The 18,984-nt window shown below is 40.9% G+C and overlaps 1 protein-coding gene across 2 annotated transcripts in view; it reads left to right on the top strand.

Moving 5' to 3' along the window:
- kirrel3a (kirre like nephrin family adhesion molecule 3a) overlaps positions 1-11,953 on the top strand; it is a 242,585-nt gene extending 230,632 nt beyond the window's left edge. For both annotated transcript variants that reach the window (XM_041893694.2, XM_041893693.2), the window contains one exon: positions 9,056-11,953. In XM_041893694.2, coding sequence (XP_041749628.1) covers positions 9,056-9,541 — 486 coding nt within the window. In that variant the 3' untranslated portion in view covers positions 9,542-11,953. The remainder of the gene's footprint in view (positions 1-9,055) is intronic.
- The last annotated feature ends 7,031 nt before the right edge of the window (positions 11,954-18,984 follow it).

Here is an 18,984-nt window from a genome sequence, read left to right as displayed (position 1 = left end):
GCATATACATTACTCTTACTGAATTTCCACGTGGGCGAGGATATTGGAAATTTAATCAAAGCCTATTGGATGATAATTTATTTTTAATTAGCAAAGGAATTTATAACTGACTTTTTCCCAACATAACATAGGTACAGCAAATCCCCTTATTGTATGGGACACCTTTAAATGTGCCTTTAGAGGCCATGCAATTACCTCTAAAGTACTCATCTCGAAAACAAAAGCAATTTAGGTCAAAAGAGTTTATACTAACAAAGGAAATAGAAAGTCTAACAGAACAAGATACAGTGGGGAAAAAAAGTATTTAGTCAGCCACCAATTGTGCAAGTTCTCCCACTTAAAAAGATGAGAGAGGCCTGAAATGTTCATCATAGGTACACGTCAACTATGACAGACAAAATAAGAAATGTTTTTCCAGAAAATCACATTGTAGGATTTTTAATGAATTTATTTGCAAATTATGGTGGAAAATAAGTATTTGGTCAATAACAAAAGTTTCTCAATACTTTGTTATATACCCTTTGTTGGCAATGACACAGGTCAAACGTTTTCTGTAAGTCTTCACAAGGTTTTCACACATTGTTGCTGGTATTTTGGCCCATTCCTCCATGCAGATCTCCTCTAGAGCAGTGATGTTTTGGGGCTGTCGCTGGGCAACACAGACTTTCAACTCCCTCCAAAGATTTTATATGGGGTTGAGATCTGGAGACTGGCTAGGCCACTCCAGGACCTTGAAATGCTTCTTACGAAGCCACTCCTTCGTTGCCCGGGCGGTGTGTTTGGGATCATTGTCATGCTGAAAGACCCAGCCACGTTTCATCTTCAATGCCCTTGCTGATGGAAGGAGGTTTTCACTCAAAATCTCACGATACATGGCCCCATTCATTCTTTCCTTTACACGGATCAGTCGTCCTGGTCCCTTTGCAGAAAAACAGCCCCAAAGCATGATGTTTCCACCCCCATGCTTCACAGTAGGTATGGTGTTCTTTGGATGCAACTCAGCATTCTTTGTCCTCCAAACACGACAAGTTGAGTTTTTACCAAAAGTTATATTTTGGTTTCATCTGACCATATGACATTCTCCCAATCCTCTTCTGGATCATCCAAATGCACTCTAGCAAACTTCAGACGGGCCTGGACATGTACTGGCTTAAGCAGGGGGACACGTCTGGCACTGCAGGATTTGAGTCCCTGGCGGCGTAGTGTGTTACTGATGGTAGGCTTTGTTACTTTGGTCCCAGCTCTCTGCAGGTCATTCACTAGGTCCCCCCATATGGTTCTGGGATTTTTGCTCACCGTTCTTGTGATCATTTTGACCCCACGGGGTGAGATCTTGCGTGGAGCCCCCAGATTGAGGGAGATTATCAGTGGTCTTGTAGGTCTTCCATTTCCTAATAATTGCTCCCACAGTTGATTTCTTCAAACCAAGCTGCTTACCTTTTGCAGATTCAGTCTTCCCAGCCTGGTGCAGGTCTACAATTTTGTTTCTGGTGTCCTTTGACAGCTCTTTGGTCTTGGCCATAGTGGAGTTTGGAGTGTGACTGTTTGAGGTTGTGGACAGGTGTCTTTTATACTGATAACAAGTTCAAACAGGTGCCAATAATACAGGTAACGAGTGGAGGACAGAGGAGCCTCTTAAAGAAGAAGTTACAGGTCTGTGAGAGCCAGAAATCTTGCTTGTTTGTAGGTGACCAAATACTTATTTTCCATCATAATTTGTAAATAAATTCATTAAAAATCCTACAATGTTATTTTCTGGATTTATTTTCTCTCAATTTGTCTGTCATAGTTGACGTGTACCTATGATGAAAATTACAGGCCTCTCTCATCTTTTTAAGTGGGAGAACTTGCACAATTGGTGGCTGACTAAATACTTTTTTTCCCCACTGTAGATGGCAATAAAAACTGTAACATAGAGGCTCAGAATAAATTAGAGGAAAAACAAAAAGAAATGGAGAAACTTATTCAAGAAAGATCAAGTTTAATATATTATAAAAATAAAGCAAATTGGATGGAATATGAGGAAAAATGCACAAAATTATTTTTTAATCTTCAACATAGGAATGCTACCAAAAAGAATTTAATGAAACTGGTTACAATTGACGGAGTCCCCCATGATTCACCAAATGATATTTTGAAGGAGGAAACAAAGTACTTTAAGCATATGTTTTATTTTCAGTCACCTCCATCTCCTCTAACTGAAGCTAATTGTAGAGATTTTTTTTCTATTGATAATGTAAAATTAACAGCCATACAGAAAGACTCATGTGAAGGTGAAATTACAGAGGAGGAACTTCTGGATGCAATTAAAGACTTTAAGTCCGGGAAAACTCCAGGGTTGGATGGCATACCAGTCGAGGTATACCAAACCTTTTTTGATATACTAAGAGGACCGTTATTAGCATGTTTTAACCACTCCTATGTAAATGGTAGATTATCTGACAATCAAGAAGAAGGTCTGATCTCATTATTACTGAAACAGGATACAAGTGGAAAATATAAAGATCCAGTCCTTTTAAAAAATTGGAGGCCCCTTACACTTCAGTGTTGTGAAGCAAAAATTCTAGCAAAATGTATAGCGCATAGAATTAAAAAGGTATTGTCTGATATTATTCATTCTAATCAGACAGGTTTTTTACATGGAAGATACATTGGAGATAATATAAGGCAAGTATTGGAAACAATAGAACACTATGGAAAATCTGGGAAACCAGGCCTGCTATTCATAGCAGACTTCGAAAAGGCATTTCATAAAGTATGACTGGGGTTTATATATAAATGCCTGGAGCATCTCAATTTTGGAGAATCTCTTATAAAATCGGTCAAAATCATGTATAGTAACCCTAGGTGTAAAATAGTAAATAATGGCTATTTCTCAGAAAGTTTTAAACTGTCAAGAGGAGTGAAACAAGATTGTCCACTATCGGCATATCTATTTATTGTGGCCATCGAGATGTTAGCTATTAAAATCAGATCCAATAATAATATCAGAGGATTAGAAAGCCAGGGCTTAAAAACAAATGTGTCATTGTACGCTGATGATTCATGTTTTCTTTTAAATCCACATCTAGAATCCCTCCACAGCCTCATAGAGGATCTAGATACATTTTCTAACCTCTCTGGATTACAACCAAATTATGACAAATGTACTATATTAAGTATTGGATCACTAAAAAATACAATTTTTACATTACCATGTAGTTTACCAATAAAATGGTCTGATAGTGATGTGGATATACTCGGAATACATATCCCAAAGGAAATAAATGATCTCACTTCAATAGATTTTAATAGAAAGTTAGCAAAAATAGATAAGATCTTGCTACCATGGAAAGGTAAATACCTGTCAATTTGTGGAAAAATCACCCTGATTAACTCTTTAGTATTATCCCAGTTTACCTATTTGCTTATGGTCTTGCTTACGCCTAGCGAACAGTTTTTTTATTTATATGAGAAAAAAATATTCAATTTTATTTGGAACGGCAAGCCAGACAAAATTAAACGGGCCTATTTATATAATGAATATGAATTCGGAGGACAGAAATTATTAAATATTAAAGCATTAGACCTATCACTAAAAGCTTCAGTCATACAAAAGTTATACTTAAATCCGAACTGGTTCTCAAGCAAATTAGTAAGATTGCCTCACCCAATGTTCAAGAATGGCCTTTTTCCCTTTATTCAGATTACAACCACTCATTTTCAGTTATTTGAAAAGGAAATAATCTCAGAAATATCACTATTTCTAAAACAAGCCATAGAAAGTTGGTTGCAATTTCAATTTAATCCTCCAGAAATGACAGAACAAATAATGCAACAAATATTGTGGTTAAATTCAAATATACTAATTGACAAAAAACCTTTATTTTTTGACAAAATGTTTAAAAAAGGTATAATCTTCGTAAATGATATCATCGGTAGGACTGGTGGAGTTATGTCGCACATGCAGCTAACAAAAACATATGGAAATGTCTGCTCTACCCAAAATTACAACCAAATAATTGCAGCCTTACCACATAAATGGAAGAGGATAGTGGAAGGGGGAGAAAGTAAGGAACTTGTCTGTCGGCCTTGCATTAAAGAACATAATTGGTTAAGGAAAACTGTGATAAATATAAAAGTATATCAGTTTCATTTAAGGACCAAAGGATTGACAGCCGTCCCATATAGATTGCAAAATAGTTGGGAAGAGAGTGATGGAGTGCTGCATCAGGCTGTGTAAGGGCTATTTGACCAAGAAGGAGTGATGGAGTGCTGCATCAGATGACCTGGCCTCCACAATCACCCGACCTCAACCCAATTGAGATGGTTCGGGATGAGTTGGACCGCAGAGTGAAGGAAAAGGAGCCAATAAGTGCTCAACATATGTGGGAACTCCTTCAAGACTGTTGGAAAAGCATTCCAGGTCACTATCTCATGAAGCTGGTTGAGAGAGTGCGAAGCCTGTGCAAAGCTGTCATCAAGGCAAAGGGTGGCTACTTTGAAGAATCTAAAATATATTTTGATTTGTTTAACACTTTTTTGGTTACTACATGATTCCATATGTGTTATTTCATAGTTTTGATGTCTTCACTATTATTCTACAATGTAGAAAAAAATTAAAAAGAAAGAAAGAAAAGCCTTTGAATGAGTAGGTGTGTCCAAACTTTTGACTCGTACTGTATATGTGATGGGATGTATAGACATTGTAGACATTATGGACACTATGTGGATAGAGTATTTAGTATATCTGTAGAACACGTAGGATAGAATAGTATATATACAGCAATAGTTTAATAGGATGGCATTGACTAGAATACAGTATATACATATGAAACAAGTAAAACAGTATTTAAACATTATTAAAGTGACCAGTGTTCCATTTTTAAAGTGACCATCGATGCCATGTCTATATACATAGGGCAGCAGCCTCTAAGGTGCAGGGTTGAGTAACCGGGTGGTAGCCGGCTAGTGACAGTGACTAAGTTCAGGGCAGTGTACTGGGTGGAGGCCGGCTAGTGATGTCTATTTAACAGTCTGATGGCCTTGAGATAGAAGCTGTTTTTCAGTGTCTCTGTCCCAGCTTTGATGCACCTGTATTGACCTCGCCTTCTGGATGATAGCGGGGTTAACAGGCCGTAGCTCGGGTGGTTGATCTCCTTGATGATCTTTTTGGCCTTCCTGTGACATCGGGTGGTGTAGGTGTCCTGGAGGGCAGGCAGTGTGCCCCCGGTGATGCATTGGGCAGACCGCACCACCCTCTGGAGAGCCCTGTGGTTGCGGGGTAGGCAGTTGCCCTACCGGTGGTGATACAGCCCGACAGGATGCTCTCAATGGTGCATATGTAAAAGTTTGTGAGGGTCTTAGGGACCAAGCCAAATTTCTTCAGCCTCCTGAGGTTGAAGAGGCGCTGTTGTGCCTTCTTCACCACACTGTCTGTGTGGGTGGACCATTTCAGATTATCAGTGATGTGTACGCCGAGGAACTTGAAGTTTTTTACCTTCTCCACTGCGGCCCTGTCGATGTGGATGGAGGCATGTTCCCTCTGCTGTTTCCTGAAGTCCACGATCATTTCCTTCATTTTGTTGATGTTGAGGGAGAGGTTGTTTTCCTGGCACCACTCCGCCAGCGCCCTCACCTCCTCCCTGTAGGCTGTCTCGTCATTGCTGTTAATCAGGCCTACTTCTGTTGTGTCGTCTGCAAACGTGATGATTGAGTTGGAGGCATGTGTGGCCACGCAGTCATGGGTGAACAGGGAGTACAGGAGGGGGCTGAGCACGCACCCTTGTGTGACCCTGTGTTGAGGATCAGCGTAGTGGAGGTGTTGTTTCCTACCTTCACCACCTGGGGGTGGCCCGTCAGGAAGTCCAGGACCCAGTTGCATTGGGCGGAGTTCAGTCCCAGGGCACCGAGCTTAATGATGAGCTTGGAGGGGACTATGGTGTTGAAGGCTGAGGTGTAGTCAATGACCAGCATTCTTACATAGGTATTCCTGCATTCCAGATGGGATAGGGCAGTGTGCAGTGCGATGACGATTACATCATCTGTGGATCTATTGGGGCGGTATGCAAATTTAAGTGGGTCTAGGGTATCAGGTAAGGTGGAGGTGATATTGTCCTTAACTAGCCTCTCAAAGCACTTCATGATGAAAAAAGTGAGTGCTACAGGGTGATAGTCATTTAGTTCAGTTACCTTTGCTTTCCTGGGTACAGGACCAATGGTGGACATCTTGAAGCAAGTGGGTACAGCAGACTAGGATAGGGAGAGATTGAATATGTCCGTAAACATTCCAGCCAGCTGGTCTGCGCATGCTCTGAGGACGCAGCTAGGGATGCCATCTGGGCCGGCAGCCTTGCGAGTGTTAACACGCTTAAATGTCTTACTCACGTTGGCAACGGAGAACGAGAGACCACAGTTCTCGGGAGCGGCCTGCTTCGGTGGCACTGTATTATCCTCAAAGCGGGCGAAGAAGGTGTTTAACTTGTCCGGGGGCAAAACGTAAGTGTCCGCAACGTGGCTGGTTGTCCCTTTGTAATCCGTGATTGTCTGGAGTCCCTGCCACATACGTCTCGTGTCTGAGCCGTTGAATTGCAATTCTCTGTACTAACATTTTGCCTGTTTGATTGCCTTACAGAGGGCATAACTGCACTGTTTTGTATTCGACCAATTCCCAGTCACCTTGCCGTGGTTAAATGCAGTGGTTCACGCTTTTAGTTTTGCACGAATGCTGCCATCTTTCCACAGTTTTTGATTTGGGTGGGTTTTAATAGTCACAGTGGGAACAACATCCCCTATACACTTCCTGATGAACTCAGTCACCGTGTCCGTGTATACGTCAATGTCATTCTCAGCGGCAACCCGGAACATATCCCAGTCCGTGTGATCAAAACAATCTTGAAGCATGGATTCCGATTGGTCAGACCAACGTTGAATAGACCTTAGTTACCGTCGATCTGATATCCAAAAGTTCACAAAAAACGTTCTGGGCTAATATTGTACGAAATAAAAAATATATATAAAACAAATACTGCAAAGTTGCTTAGGAGCTAGAACCAGAGCTTCCATGTCTGTCTGCGCCACGCTCAATCCCTTATTTTAGATTAACTATCCCTTTAAGCACTTATATGCAAATATAATTTGGGATATTGGAACTTCTAGGAAGCCAGACTTACACTTTCACTTTCAAAGGCTTAATTTCAGCCCACTCCATGACACCTTTGATATTTGACTCTGACTCTTATCTGTGAGGCGACCCCTTCTCCATCTCTCAGGTCAGATGTGTTATCTTCTCCATCTCTCAGGTCAGATGTGTAAACCGCTAATATACAGTATATTCTAATAGAGCTTCCTCTTCCTGATGTCATCCTCTGCGAATTCAATTCCCACCCTTGAGATTCCGCCGCTTGAAGGACCTACCCTTTCTATCTTGCCATCCCTAATAGAGTTCTTTGCGATACCCCCAGCCAGAAGTGCGGACAAAGATATCTGCTTGCTCTGACAGCAAATTAAGTATTTTATCCCTTTGAATGTCGGCGGGCAAAGTCTTTCTCCCTCCTCCTGGAATCTAACAATCAGTTCATTTCAAGAAAGGAAATGGAGTAACATAGAGGGAAAAAGAGAGGGGAGTGAAAAAACGCTTTACACACGTAGGTTGTGACTGAAAATGAACTGGCTTTGCAATTATTCGACATATGCTGCTCCCACATGTGAAATCATTAAGGCCATTTAATTAGCTGATAAGAGGATTTCTTTGTGTTGTCATCTATTTTTCACATGTTCACACACATCAGCCTGTTTCTTCGATTTCCCATCATTCTAATAAATAGCAGTTGATTTAGATGTGACCTTGGTCACAGTAACGCAAGTATTTGAATACATGAGAAACCATAGGTTTGTGTATAGCTTGAGACCACCTAGGATTAGGGCATACATATCTGTTGATTATGCCTGGCATAGAAATCAAGTTTATACTTGATCTCCTTGTTTATGGTTTACGGGGCGGCAGGTAGCTTAGTGGTTAAGAGCGTTGTGCCAGTAACCGAAAGGTCGCTGGTTCTAATCCCCGAGCCGACTAGGTGAAAAACCTGTCGATGTGCCCTTGAGCAAGGCACTTAACCCTAATTGCTCCTGTAAGTCGCTCTGGATAAGAGCGTCTGCTAAATGACCAATTTTTTTTTTTTATTTTATACTCTGTTTATGCAGTCCGGGTGACGTTTCCCCTAGGTACAGATCTAGGATCACTTTCCCCTCCCCCAATTTGAACCATTACCATTAGTCTGGGAAACATAAAACTGACCCAAGATCAGCGTCTAAGGGCAACTTTACCCTACTCCCTGTTTATTTAGCTTTCCATTGAAGAAACAGTTCAGGAATCATCTGCACACGGGGCACCAATAATGTACAGTGCCTTAAAAAAGTATTAAATGGGAAAATATTGTACAATCCAGATGTGCAAAGCTCTTAGAGACTTACCCAAAAAGACTCACAGCTGTAATCGCCGCCAAAAGGGATTCTAACATGTATTGACTCAGGGGTTTGAATACTTATCTAATCAAGATACATTTGTTTAATTTTCCATAAATCATCAAATAAATAAATAAAAATATCTTCCACTTTGACAGTATTTTGTGTAGATCATTAAAAAAATGACAAAAACATTTTAAACACAATTTGTAACATAACAAAATGTGTAAAAAGTCAAGGGGTGTGAATACTTTCTGAAGGCACTGTAGATGGTGCCTCAAAGTATTTATATTTCATCATTAAGTACATGTAGGCTATTTATAATAGAAACATAACTCTCTCCTGTTCAAATGAGAGCAGATGACTGGATCATCAAAAGAGAAAAGGAAGAAATTAGATGGTGCTGTTTGACATTTCCCCTGTATGACTCAGATAAGGAAAGAGATGTGGCTCTTTCAAACTGTAATCATCAATCTTTCAGTGAGTTATCGATTTGATCACAATAACAACTACCAAAATAGTAACTGCACTGCACTGACATGCCTTCCATTTTATGTCTCCTGTCCTAACATTAACACCTCTGTTTGTGTCTTTGACCCGTCTCCTCCACAAGGATCCAACAAACGGCTATTACAGTGTCAATACCTTCAAGGACCACCATGGCACCCCGACTATGTCAATGGCAGCCAACCAGACCGGCGGCGCGGAGGTCCGGAACCCTTCGGCTTCTTCTTCAGCCACCATGGGCAAGCAACGTGTGCCCACGGGCATGTCCTTCACCAACATCTACAGCACGCTAGGTGCCGGGCCCAACCGCCTGTACGACTACAGCCAGCGCTTCGTGCTGGGCATGGGCAGTAGCTCCATCGAGCTGTGCGAGCGTGAGTTCCAGCGGGGCTCGCTCAGCGACTCCAGCTCCTTCATCGACACACAGTGTGACAGCAGCGTGAGCAGCTACAGCAAGCAGGACGGCTACGTGCAGTTCGACAAGGACAGCAAGGCCTCGGCCGCCTCCTCCTCCTCCCACTACTCGCAGTCGTCCTCGCAGAACTCGGACCTGACGCGGCCACTGCAGAAACGCATGCAGACCCATGTGTAATGGCAGAAGGAGGTATGGATGGATCTGACAGGATGGGTCGAGGATAGCACCTTTGGACACTCTGAGGAACACTGCCTGACTGGTGTACAGTGCTATATTTTTTGGTTTGTACCCTGGTCCTGTCCTAATACGGACACTGTACGTACCACACTTTTTACAGACACACAGTACATGTTCTTTGGATTACATGGTATACACTGTATTCCCCTTGAAACAAGGTCATCAAACAAACAACATCACAATAACATCATAACCTTGAGAGCCACAATTGGTGGAAAAAAGATAACAATGAAAAGTCCACTTTCTCAATGAACAATGTTCTGCTGTTGACCCCTATTCTGTTTTTACTAGTGGACTGCCTCCAAACATGCAGATGTAGGCATTATTCACACATCTGTGTGGAATAATTCCAGAATTGTAAAAAAGTTGCTGTTTATCATCTAAAAAAATACAAACTGTTGGGACTATGTTCAGCTGCCCGGTTGGAGTTTGAAGCACAAAGGGGTATTGTTAAAAACTGCCAGAGGCATTTCTTGTATCTGCGGGAGAAAAAAAACCTTAGCTGGATAATAAAACCTCTGAGGAAAGATGGAGGGAGCGGCAGGCTATGAAATAAAAAGGAACACCTTGCCAACTGACCGAAGGACTGACTTGCAGGTCTAATATCTCTACACCTGGACTACTTTAATACTAAAGGTTATCTAAGTATATTCTATATTTTGCTCCTTTACTTTGAACTAACGGAGATGTTTTGGCTTTTTGATGTATGCCTTGTGAAAGTTTATTACTGAGTCACAGATCCCAGATAAATGCATGGAGAAGTGTACTGTAGAATACTGTTGTACTACTTCACTTGACCTGGAGTTTCAAATGCTTTGTTCACTCAAAAACCGTTGGTTTCTTCTGAAAGGACAGCGTCATGTTTACATGTCAGTGAAAGGGTCAAGGACCTTAACATCTGTACTTTTCCATTCAATGTGTGACACTTGCAGCTTGATCGTGTGTGTGTGAGCAAATAGCTGTGGAGCCAAGTACAGTGTTATTGCTGCCGGAGCTGTTCTCATTTTCGTGGCTTGCCATACTTAGCTGATATTGTGTTGTTTACACTGGAGCTCTGTAAATCCAGCAATTTTGTGTACTGTGATTTGACCACTGAATGACAGGGATAAAGATAAAATTACTTTTTTCTGTCTGTGGCCTCTGTGGTTACAATGACTCGGTGCCCACCGTTTTAAGTGACACATTGTTCTGTCTCAAATGGTACTATTTAGCTTGAAAAGTGATGATTATGTGGTTCTGCTTAAGAGTAAACACTGAAGGTGGTTAGCAAACCAAATAGTTAATATTAACTATAGTAGGACCTTAAAGATATGAACTCGGAGTCATCGGGAATGGAGGTTGTTCGGAACATAGAAATGTCTGTAACTTTGAATTTCACTTAAAAACGCATCCAACCTTTTTATATATATATTTATTGCATATTTAGACGTGTTTTCTTTTACATATCCCAGTTTGATATTGCCAGTTCAGTTGAGCGATCAATCTGTAACATTAAGGTTTGTGTCTGTGAGGTCCTACTGTACTATTACTTCATTAGAGAATTACTATTGGTCAATATAACTCAATATGATATAAACTAACTCAGGGCCTGTATGTTTCAGTGCACTATCAATATGAGCATCCTCACAGTGAAGCATTGGTTCATACAACAAACAATCAACCAGGGATCTTTATACTTCTCTCACCAGATGACTCAGTTGGATAAAACTTTCCAATCATTAATAAGGCATTTGTTGATTATCTAATTGCAAATCATTACCCCAATATAAACAATCATCAGTATGTCATTTATAAACCAAATGTCTTCCCAATGTATTTTAATATTTGAATGCAACCTCCATCCATTCCCTGCCTGTTTGGTAATGACCAGCTCCACCATTCATAATGACTGATTATCATATGCCTTATGACAGAGAGGTGGCTTTCCTTATATAGACACCATAGATGTGACTTTGTATAATAACTATACAGTAAGCAGAGAAATTAAGTGATCTATGGTTTATTGTCGTATTACAGAGTATGTTGTCCATCATTAAAGAGCCTCAGTCTCAGCAAGTCCTGCTGAGATTCAAACAAGTCCCGCTGAGACTGATGCTGTCCTAATATGGACAACCTACATTGGTACCATTTTAGAGTTCATTTGAATCCAGGAAAGGAGGATCGTTGGTCGGGGGTGAAGGATAGGCTTACAACACGAATGTCTAGCAACCCAAAGGTTGCGTGTTTGAATCTCATCATTGAAAACTTTAAGATTTTAGCTAGTTAGCAACTTTGCAATTACTTACTACTTTTTAGCTACTTTGCAACTACTTAGCATGTAAGCTAACCCTAACCCTAACCTTAACCGTTTAACCTAATTCCTAACCCTAACCTTAACCCTAACCCCTAGCCTAGTTAATGTTAGCCACCTAGCTAATGTTAGCCACCTAGCTAAAGTTAGCATTAGCCACCTAGCTAACATTAGCCACAACAAATTGCAATTCGTAACATATCATACGATTTGTAATTCGGAACATATCATGTGAATTGTCATTTGTAATATATCATACGAAATGGATGATGGACATCCACAAATACATACCATACCAAATTAATTTCAGTGTCCCAGATTTTCATTTACTATGTTACGTCCAGGTTGACATTAAACATCTAAACGTTTTTGTTTTTCCTTCTTACACAAGATTCAAAGTCATTCTCATCACTGTAGTATAGACAATCTTAGCATTTTGTTCAGCCTTTTTTGACAAAAAACATCTTTATGTATGGTGGAGCGGATGAAGCTAAAAAACTAATGGAGTGGCCTGTGTGGTCCATCGGTTAGAACAGCTGAGTCCAGCACACAGTATGCCAGAGTCAGCATAGGTTTGAATCCATCCAACTGCCCTTTGACTCACCCTTCTATCCTCCCCGTCTTTCCAACACTGTAGTAGTATCTCTTCATAAGATACAAAAGGAGTGGGACTGCCCCACTTATAAAAGAGTTTCAAATAAAGCTATGGTCAAACATAACGAATACAACACACTTCCTTGTGGTACTGAAATGTGAAATCGTAAGGAATCCTCTCATGGATTCAGTCTTTTCCAAATGTGTGATGGTTGGTGCTGTGTTTACGAGCCAACTCAACTCCCATCTTAAATCACCCTGCACCTCCTCCTACAGCTCCACTGTTTACCAGGGATCCCTTTTGATCATGCTATGAGCCTGAATCTCCTAGCAGACAGAACTGCTAGGGGAATCACACTGGATGAGCACATATTTGGAGATGCTCACTCGAGCCTGTTTGCTTTGAGGACTCTGGCTGCTTGCATTTGATTTGGAAAAAGCTACTCAAACAAATATATACAGTATAGTGTATGTATGCCAATGAGAGTCCAGCCTAACTCCTGCGTGCAGGAAAAAAATATTAACTATTTACATTCCATCCCCTGAGCCTGACAGCAATTGTAGAACCGCAAAAATAGTACAGTTTCTGTCTTGTGGTTTAGTTCTGTATCATTCTCCCTTGCCCGTCTTTTGTATCTCTCTCTTGGGGAAACTAGTTTGCGTTAATGTTGTGTTTATCCAGCAAAACTGATCTCCAATCAAGGTGTCACTATAACCAAAAACTTTTCAAGCAGATACCTTTTCCATTGTTGAACAGTGTGTTTAAAATATCTGTCCATATTCTGTTATCTCATACCCAAATAATGTGTTGACTCATCCTACACTAATTATTTGTGGCCTAAGTATAAATTGGAGACAAAAAAACACTTAAAAAACACCACCTCAAACTTGTCTTTAATAGACCGTAAAAAAAATGCTATTTCCTCATAGAGGATGATGTCATCCCCCTGAGGAGGATGAGCCGGCCAATCACATTTAATATTTTTTATGACCGCTATACGCCCACACCATTCTGTTACTGGGGTACTCCCACACCATTCCAACACAGAAAAGGTGCTTTTTAACATATTTAATGAAAAACAATTGGGAAGGTAAACTAGTTCACTTATATTGTAATTAATTATAGGTCATATGTCATAGAAATCTAGAAACACTGGATAGTTACTTTAAAGGGAAAGTAGTCTAAATGTACATGGTTATTCACCCTGAAAGTAGTCTATGGGCCAGGAGAAACTGTAATGCATGGTTCAGTTTTCTTTAGACAACTAACTTTAGCCACTGCTAGCTAAAATCAATGGGAGTGGTAGAGGGGCATGTGCTGCCTGTTAAAAATAAATAGCCAAATCACCTTTAAGTAACATCATACCAAATCATTTAATTTGTTCAAATTCATTTGGCCATGACATTTTTAACGTGCACCTCATGCGCTCCCATTGAGGAGATGATCGTGGACTTCAGGAAACAGCAGAGGGTGCACCCCCCTATCCACATCGACGGAACCGCAGTGGAGAAGGTGGATAGCTTCAAATTCCTTGGCGTACACATCACTGACAAACTGAAATGGACCACCCACACAGACAGTGTGGTGAAGAAGGCGCAACAGAGCCTCATCAACCTCAGGAGGCTAAAGAAATGTGGCTTAGCACCTGAAACCCTCACAAACTTTTACAGATACATCCTGTCCGGCTGTATCACCGCCTGGTACAGCAACTGCACCGCCTGCAACCGCAAGGCTACCCAGAGGGTGGTGCGGTGTGCCCAAAACATTACCGGGGGCAAACTACCCGCCCTCCAGGCCACCTACAGCACCCGATGTTACAGGAAGGCCAAAAATATAATCAAGGACATCAACCACCCGAGCCACTGCCTGTTCACCCCGCTATCATCCAGAAGGCAAGGTCAGTACAGGTGCATCAAAGCTGGGACAGAGAGACTGAAAAACAACTTCTATCTCAAGGCCGTCAGACTGTTAAACAGCCATCACTAGCACATTAGAGGCTGCTGCCTTTAGACATAGACTAGAAATCACTGGCCACTTTAAGAAATGGAACACTAGCCACTTTAATAATGTTTACATATCTTGCATTACTCATCTCATGTATATACTGTATTCTATACTATTCTACTGTATCTTAGTCCATGCCGCTCTGACATCGCTCGTCCATATATGTATATATTCTTAATTCATTCCTTACTTAGATTTGTGTGTATTGGGTATATGTTGTGAAATTGTTAGATATTACTGCACTGCCGGAGCAAGAAGCACAAGCATTTCGCTACACCCGCAATAACATCTGCTAAACACGTGTATGTGACAAATACAATTTGATTTGGATTAACTTTGCTCTGGAAGAAATGAAAACCCAGTCACAGTTATTTTCACATCTCTTCTATCTGCTGATGTTTCCAGAAGAAACATTAGACACTATGAGAGTGATGACAGTGTATTGTTGCTGTAAAGAGATTGTCACGATCGTCGGATATAGAGGACCAAGGCGCAGCGTGGAAGATGAACATACTTATTTATTAAATGATACACGAACAAAACAAATCGATACGTGACGTCCACAGGTGCAAAACACAAACCAACACGGAACAAGATCCCACAAACACTGTGGGAAAACCACCTGACTAAATATGGTTCCCAATCAGAGACAACCAGCAACAGCTGATACTCGTTGCCTCTGATTGAGAACCACTCTGGCCAACATAGATATACAAACTAGACTAGACACAACGAGCACAAAACATAAACTCTACACACCCTGGCTCAACTTAAAAGAGTCCCTAGAGCCAGGGCGTGAGAGAGATGAGTTTGCCCAACTGATCCACAGCTTTAAGTCATGGATTAGGACTAGCTCAAAGCTCAATTTGTCTACAAGGAACATCTTCTCAAAACGATTGTTTCAACAGAGAACTATTGAAGTTAATAGAGGTAGAATCCGTACTCACATTGAAAGGCATACTTGAGATTGACTCAGGTTCCTTGCAAAGTCAGACAATCAGATAAAGTCAGAGTATTGGATGCAGTGGATGAGTGGCGCAGTGGTCTAAGGCACTGCATCGCAGTGCTAACTGTGCCACTAGAGATCCTGGTTCGAATCCAGGCTCTGTCGCCGCCGGCCGCGACCGGGAGACTCATGGGGCGGCGCACAATTGGTCCAGCGTCGTCCAGGGTAGGGGAGGGAATGGCCGGCAGGGATGTAGCTCAGTTGATAGAGCATGGCGTTTGCAACGCCAGGGTTGTGGGTTCGATTCCCACGGGGGGCCAGTATAAAAATAAAAAAAATTATTCACTAACTGTAAGTCGCTCTGGATAAGAGCGTCTGCTAAATGACTAAAATGTAAATGTAAGATAAGAGTGAAAACTATGAAGGAAACAAACAACTGAAAAGAGTAACACATGCTTGGGTCAAAACTTTCACTCCAGTCTAACTACGATTGAATAATGTAATTAAATTGATGTTGTATAAATTCACACTATCAATCCCTACTGTACTAACTACTACTAATGTCGGTAAATTATTTTGGCGGCACTTACTAAATCCATTATGCGTTGTCCATATTAGGACAGCCTCAGTCTCAGGCTGTCTATTATGAACACTGTACTAAACAAGGTTATGGGACGTCGACATCAAGTAATCAGACTTCTGATATTGCACATGGCAATTAAAATATATATATATTTGCTTGTCTCCAGTGGGTCTTGTTTCTGTGTACAGTGCATTGCAAGTGAATGACACATCCGTCTCATTGCCTATACAACCTTTGACAAATGTGGTACTAACAGGATCGAAATGACGCAGAAGAACTCCAGAGGATTGCTCCTGCCCTCCCAAGAGGTCTCTGTGACCCTTCAAACTCTCTTAAAACAAATTCCATAACCAATGATCGACAGATGAGACCTTTCACACAAGCGATCGTCAGACAGAATTGATTGGCCTACGCTATTTGCCACTTCTTTGTAATTAATAAAAGGCTGAGAGGAAGGCAGGCTTTTGTCCATGGGAAATCAGGCAGTGACATTTTGTGACTCCAGTCTCCAGAGGAGCCAACCATGGGGCCAGACCACACCAGACCTTTGTTCTCCTCCCTTACGTACCTGACTGCCACACACACCACAAACTCTGATTATTTTCTTTGAGTCACTGAATTATTATCCATCTTTTCAGTTTGATCTCGTGTTTAATAACGTCGGTAATTGAGTCCTTAAACTAGCCATACTTTTCTTTCCAATCTTCCAGACTGATCATTATCTGCAGGTAATTATCTTAGCGATGCAAAAACAGCTATTTTTTTTCCGTCTCTTTAAAATTTTTTTGGCTTACTTAGCTATGAGTGGCTCAGGAAGAGACAGTTGGTGGGGTGTGTTTGTGTGTTCGAACAGCAACTGCCATGTTATTCCTCTACCACTCCTCTGGTCATGTAATGTACTGAGGGAAGCCTTGGGGGTCTTTCATCCTTTCCAGAGCCTCTCACTGATGAGTCATCAGTGTAATTGTCAACAAAGTTCCTCCCTTGCTATTATTTCTATAAAGACAGATGTTGAAGAAGAAAGTGCATTTGGAAAACATATGTCAGTAAATGAATAGTGAATATTCAATTAAGGGCCTTCCACGGCAAACTCCAAGGGAGGAAAACATCAAATACTTAATTATGTATACAGCGTAGCTGGGTTGTGAGGAATGTGAGAATGTTTGACACCACTGGTATAAATTGGAATAAATCACAGCATTTTCAATGTAGGTTTTGCATAGGATATAGAGGGGTGCTGCTGCTTCTCAATTGGGTTGCATTCTCAAATATTAGTCAAACATAACCTATTGATGAATAATGTTTGTGTAGGTTAAGACTTTTATTTATCGTTTCCTAATGTGCAGTAACCATGGAGCACAATTTGGACATGTCAAGATAGGTTTAAAGGTTGCCTGTGTGGTCCAGTCCTTCTGACTCACAAACTCTTCTAACTTTGCTGTCTCCTCTTCACTGTCCTATCAACAAAATACAAAAATGTAAATCCACCAAAGATATTTAAAACAAATAAAAGGTTTAAGCTATTTGACACCATCTTTGTTGGACCACTGACTACTTCCAAGATTCATGCATATTTTATAGCCAAAGTACCTTTTCTCTTTGAAGCAGTCTAGGTCCAATTCACCACTTTCACTCCAAAACCCAAAACTTTGACATAGTCACATTGAATGGGTAGCCTTAGTAACCTTATGGCTGTCCTCAATTCATTACCACACGTTTGTATGAAGTATGCACTCAAAGTGGACAATAGACTTCATTGTTTTGACAGCTCCATTGAGTAATGTGGAACAGGGTGAAGTTGCCCCTAGATGCTGATCTTGGGTCAGTTTAGCATTTCCCCCACTAATGGTTAAGGTTAGGATTGGGGATTATGAAGCTGATCCTAGGGGAATCTAGCTTCCCCGGGTTGAGTAATGTTGGGTCGAGCAAACTTACTGTGCCTCTCTAGACGGCAAGCCTTTAGATGTGTAAGTGCTTAGGTGAGAAATAGTATGCATACTACAGCAGTGAAACCGTGAGAAACCAGCAATTAGCTATTATTACACCCACCACAGGTGTCTTTGTATGTGACATGTTACTTGAAGGAATGTAAAGTATCTAAATGATGACAATTAGCATATGCAATTAATTAGCATTGTATAATGATTCATGAAAAGGACACAATAATTGTCCATGATTGTGCAATCACGGGCTAACTAGGTTGACTTGATCTGCATCTCGAGACAGCTTGAAGAATATGGAGCCCAAAAAAAGGAGAAGAAATTAATGCAAAATTCATGGCCCTACCTCCCCAAACGGATTGCATTCCACAGAATAAGTCACGACCAAATTGATTCGGGAACATTTTAACGACGTAATAACACAAAGATCCTGTCGCCTGAAATTAGAAAACAACATTCAATCAATAAAAAAATAAGATAAATAAATAAATGAGACCCCAGCAATTTTGAGAAAGTGTGGCAGATCTTCCCATAATTACATTTTCCCACTGTGCTCTCTGATATCTGGCAGGCCATGGATCAACAAAGGTCTTGTTTCTCTTCTACATAAATTATAGGCTACTGAGAGAGAGAGAGAGAGCGCTGCAAGGCGATTAATCAACACAACAGCAAGTATTGACTTGACAGAAGCTGCATCTCCCCAGGATTTGTAGATAATTTACTGTGTTCTTATTGACATTTTGCAAATGCTTTCATGCACTGAGTAGAATCCCACTGAGGTGGGACATGAAGGCGATCCTATCGTTGATGTAGTGTTAAATTTGTGCACTACTTTTGACCAGGGCTCATATTGTTCTGGTCAAACGTAGTGCATTATATAGGGAATAGGGTGCCATTTGGGACGCAAGCGTAGTGTTAAAAGTACTAAGGAACTGGGAGGGAAATCATATATTCTTAAAAGAGATTCTTTCCCCATTAATAAAATATATTTTTCATGTCATCGTGAAATGGAGTTAATTTTTTGT

Source organism: Coregonus clupeaformis, chromosome 13 (assembly GCF_020615455.1).
Source record: "Coregonus clupeaformis isolate EN_2021a chromosome 13, ASM2061545v1, whole genome shotgun sequence".
Lineage (NCBI taxonomy): Eukaryota > Metazoa > Chordata > Actinopteri > Salmoniformes > Salmonidae > Coregonus > Coregonus clupeaformis.
This window is presented reverse-complemented; position numbering and strand designations above follow the sequence as displayed.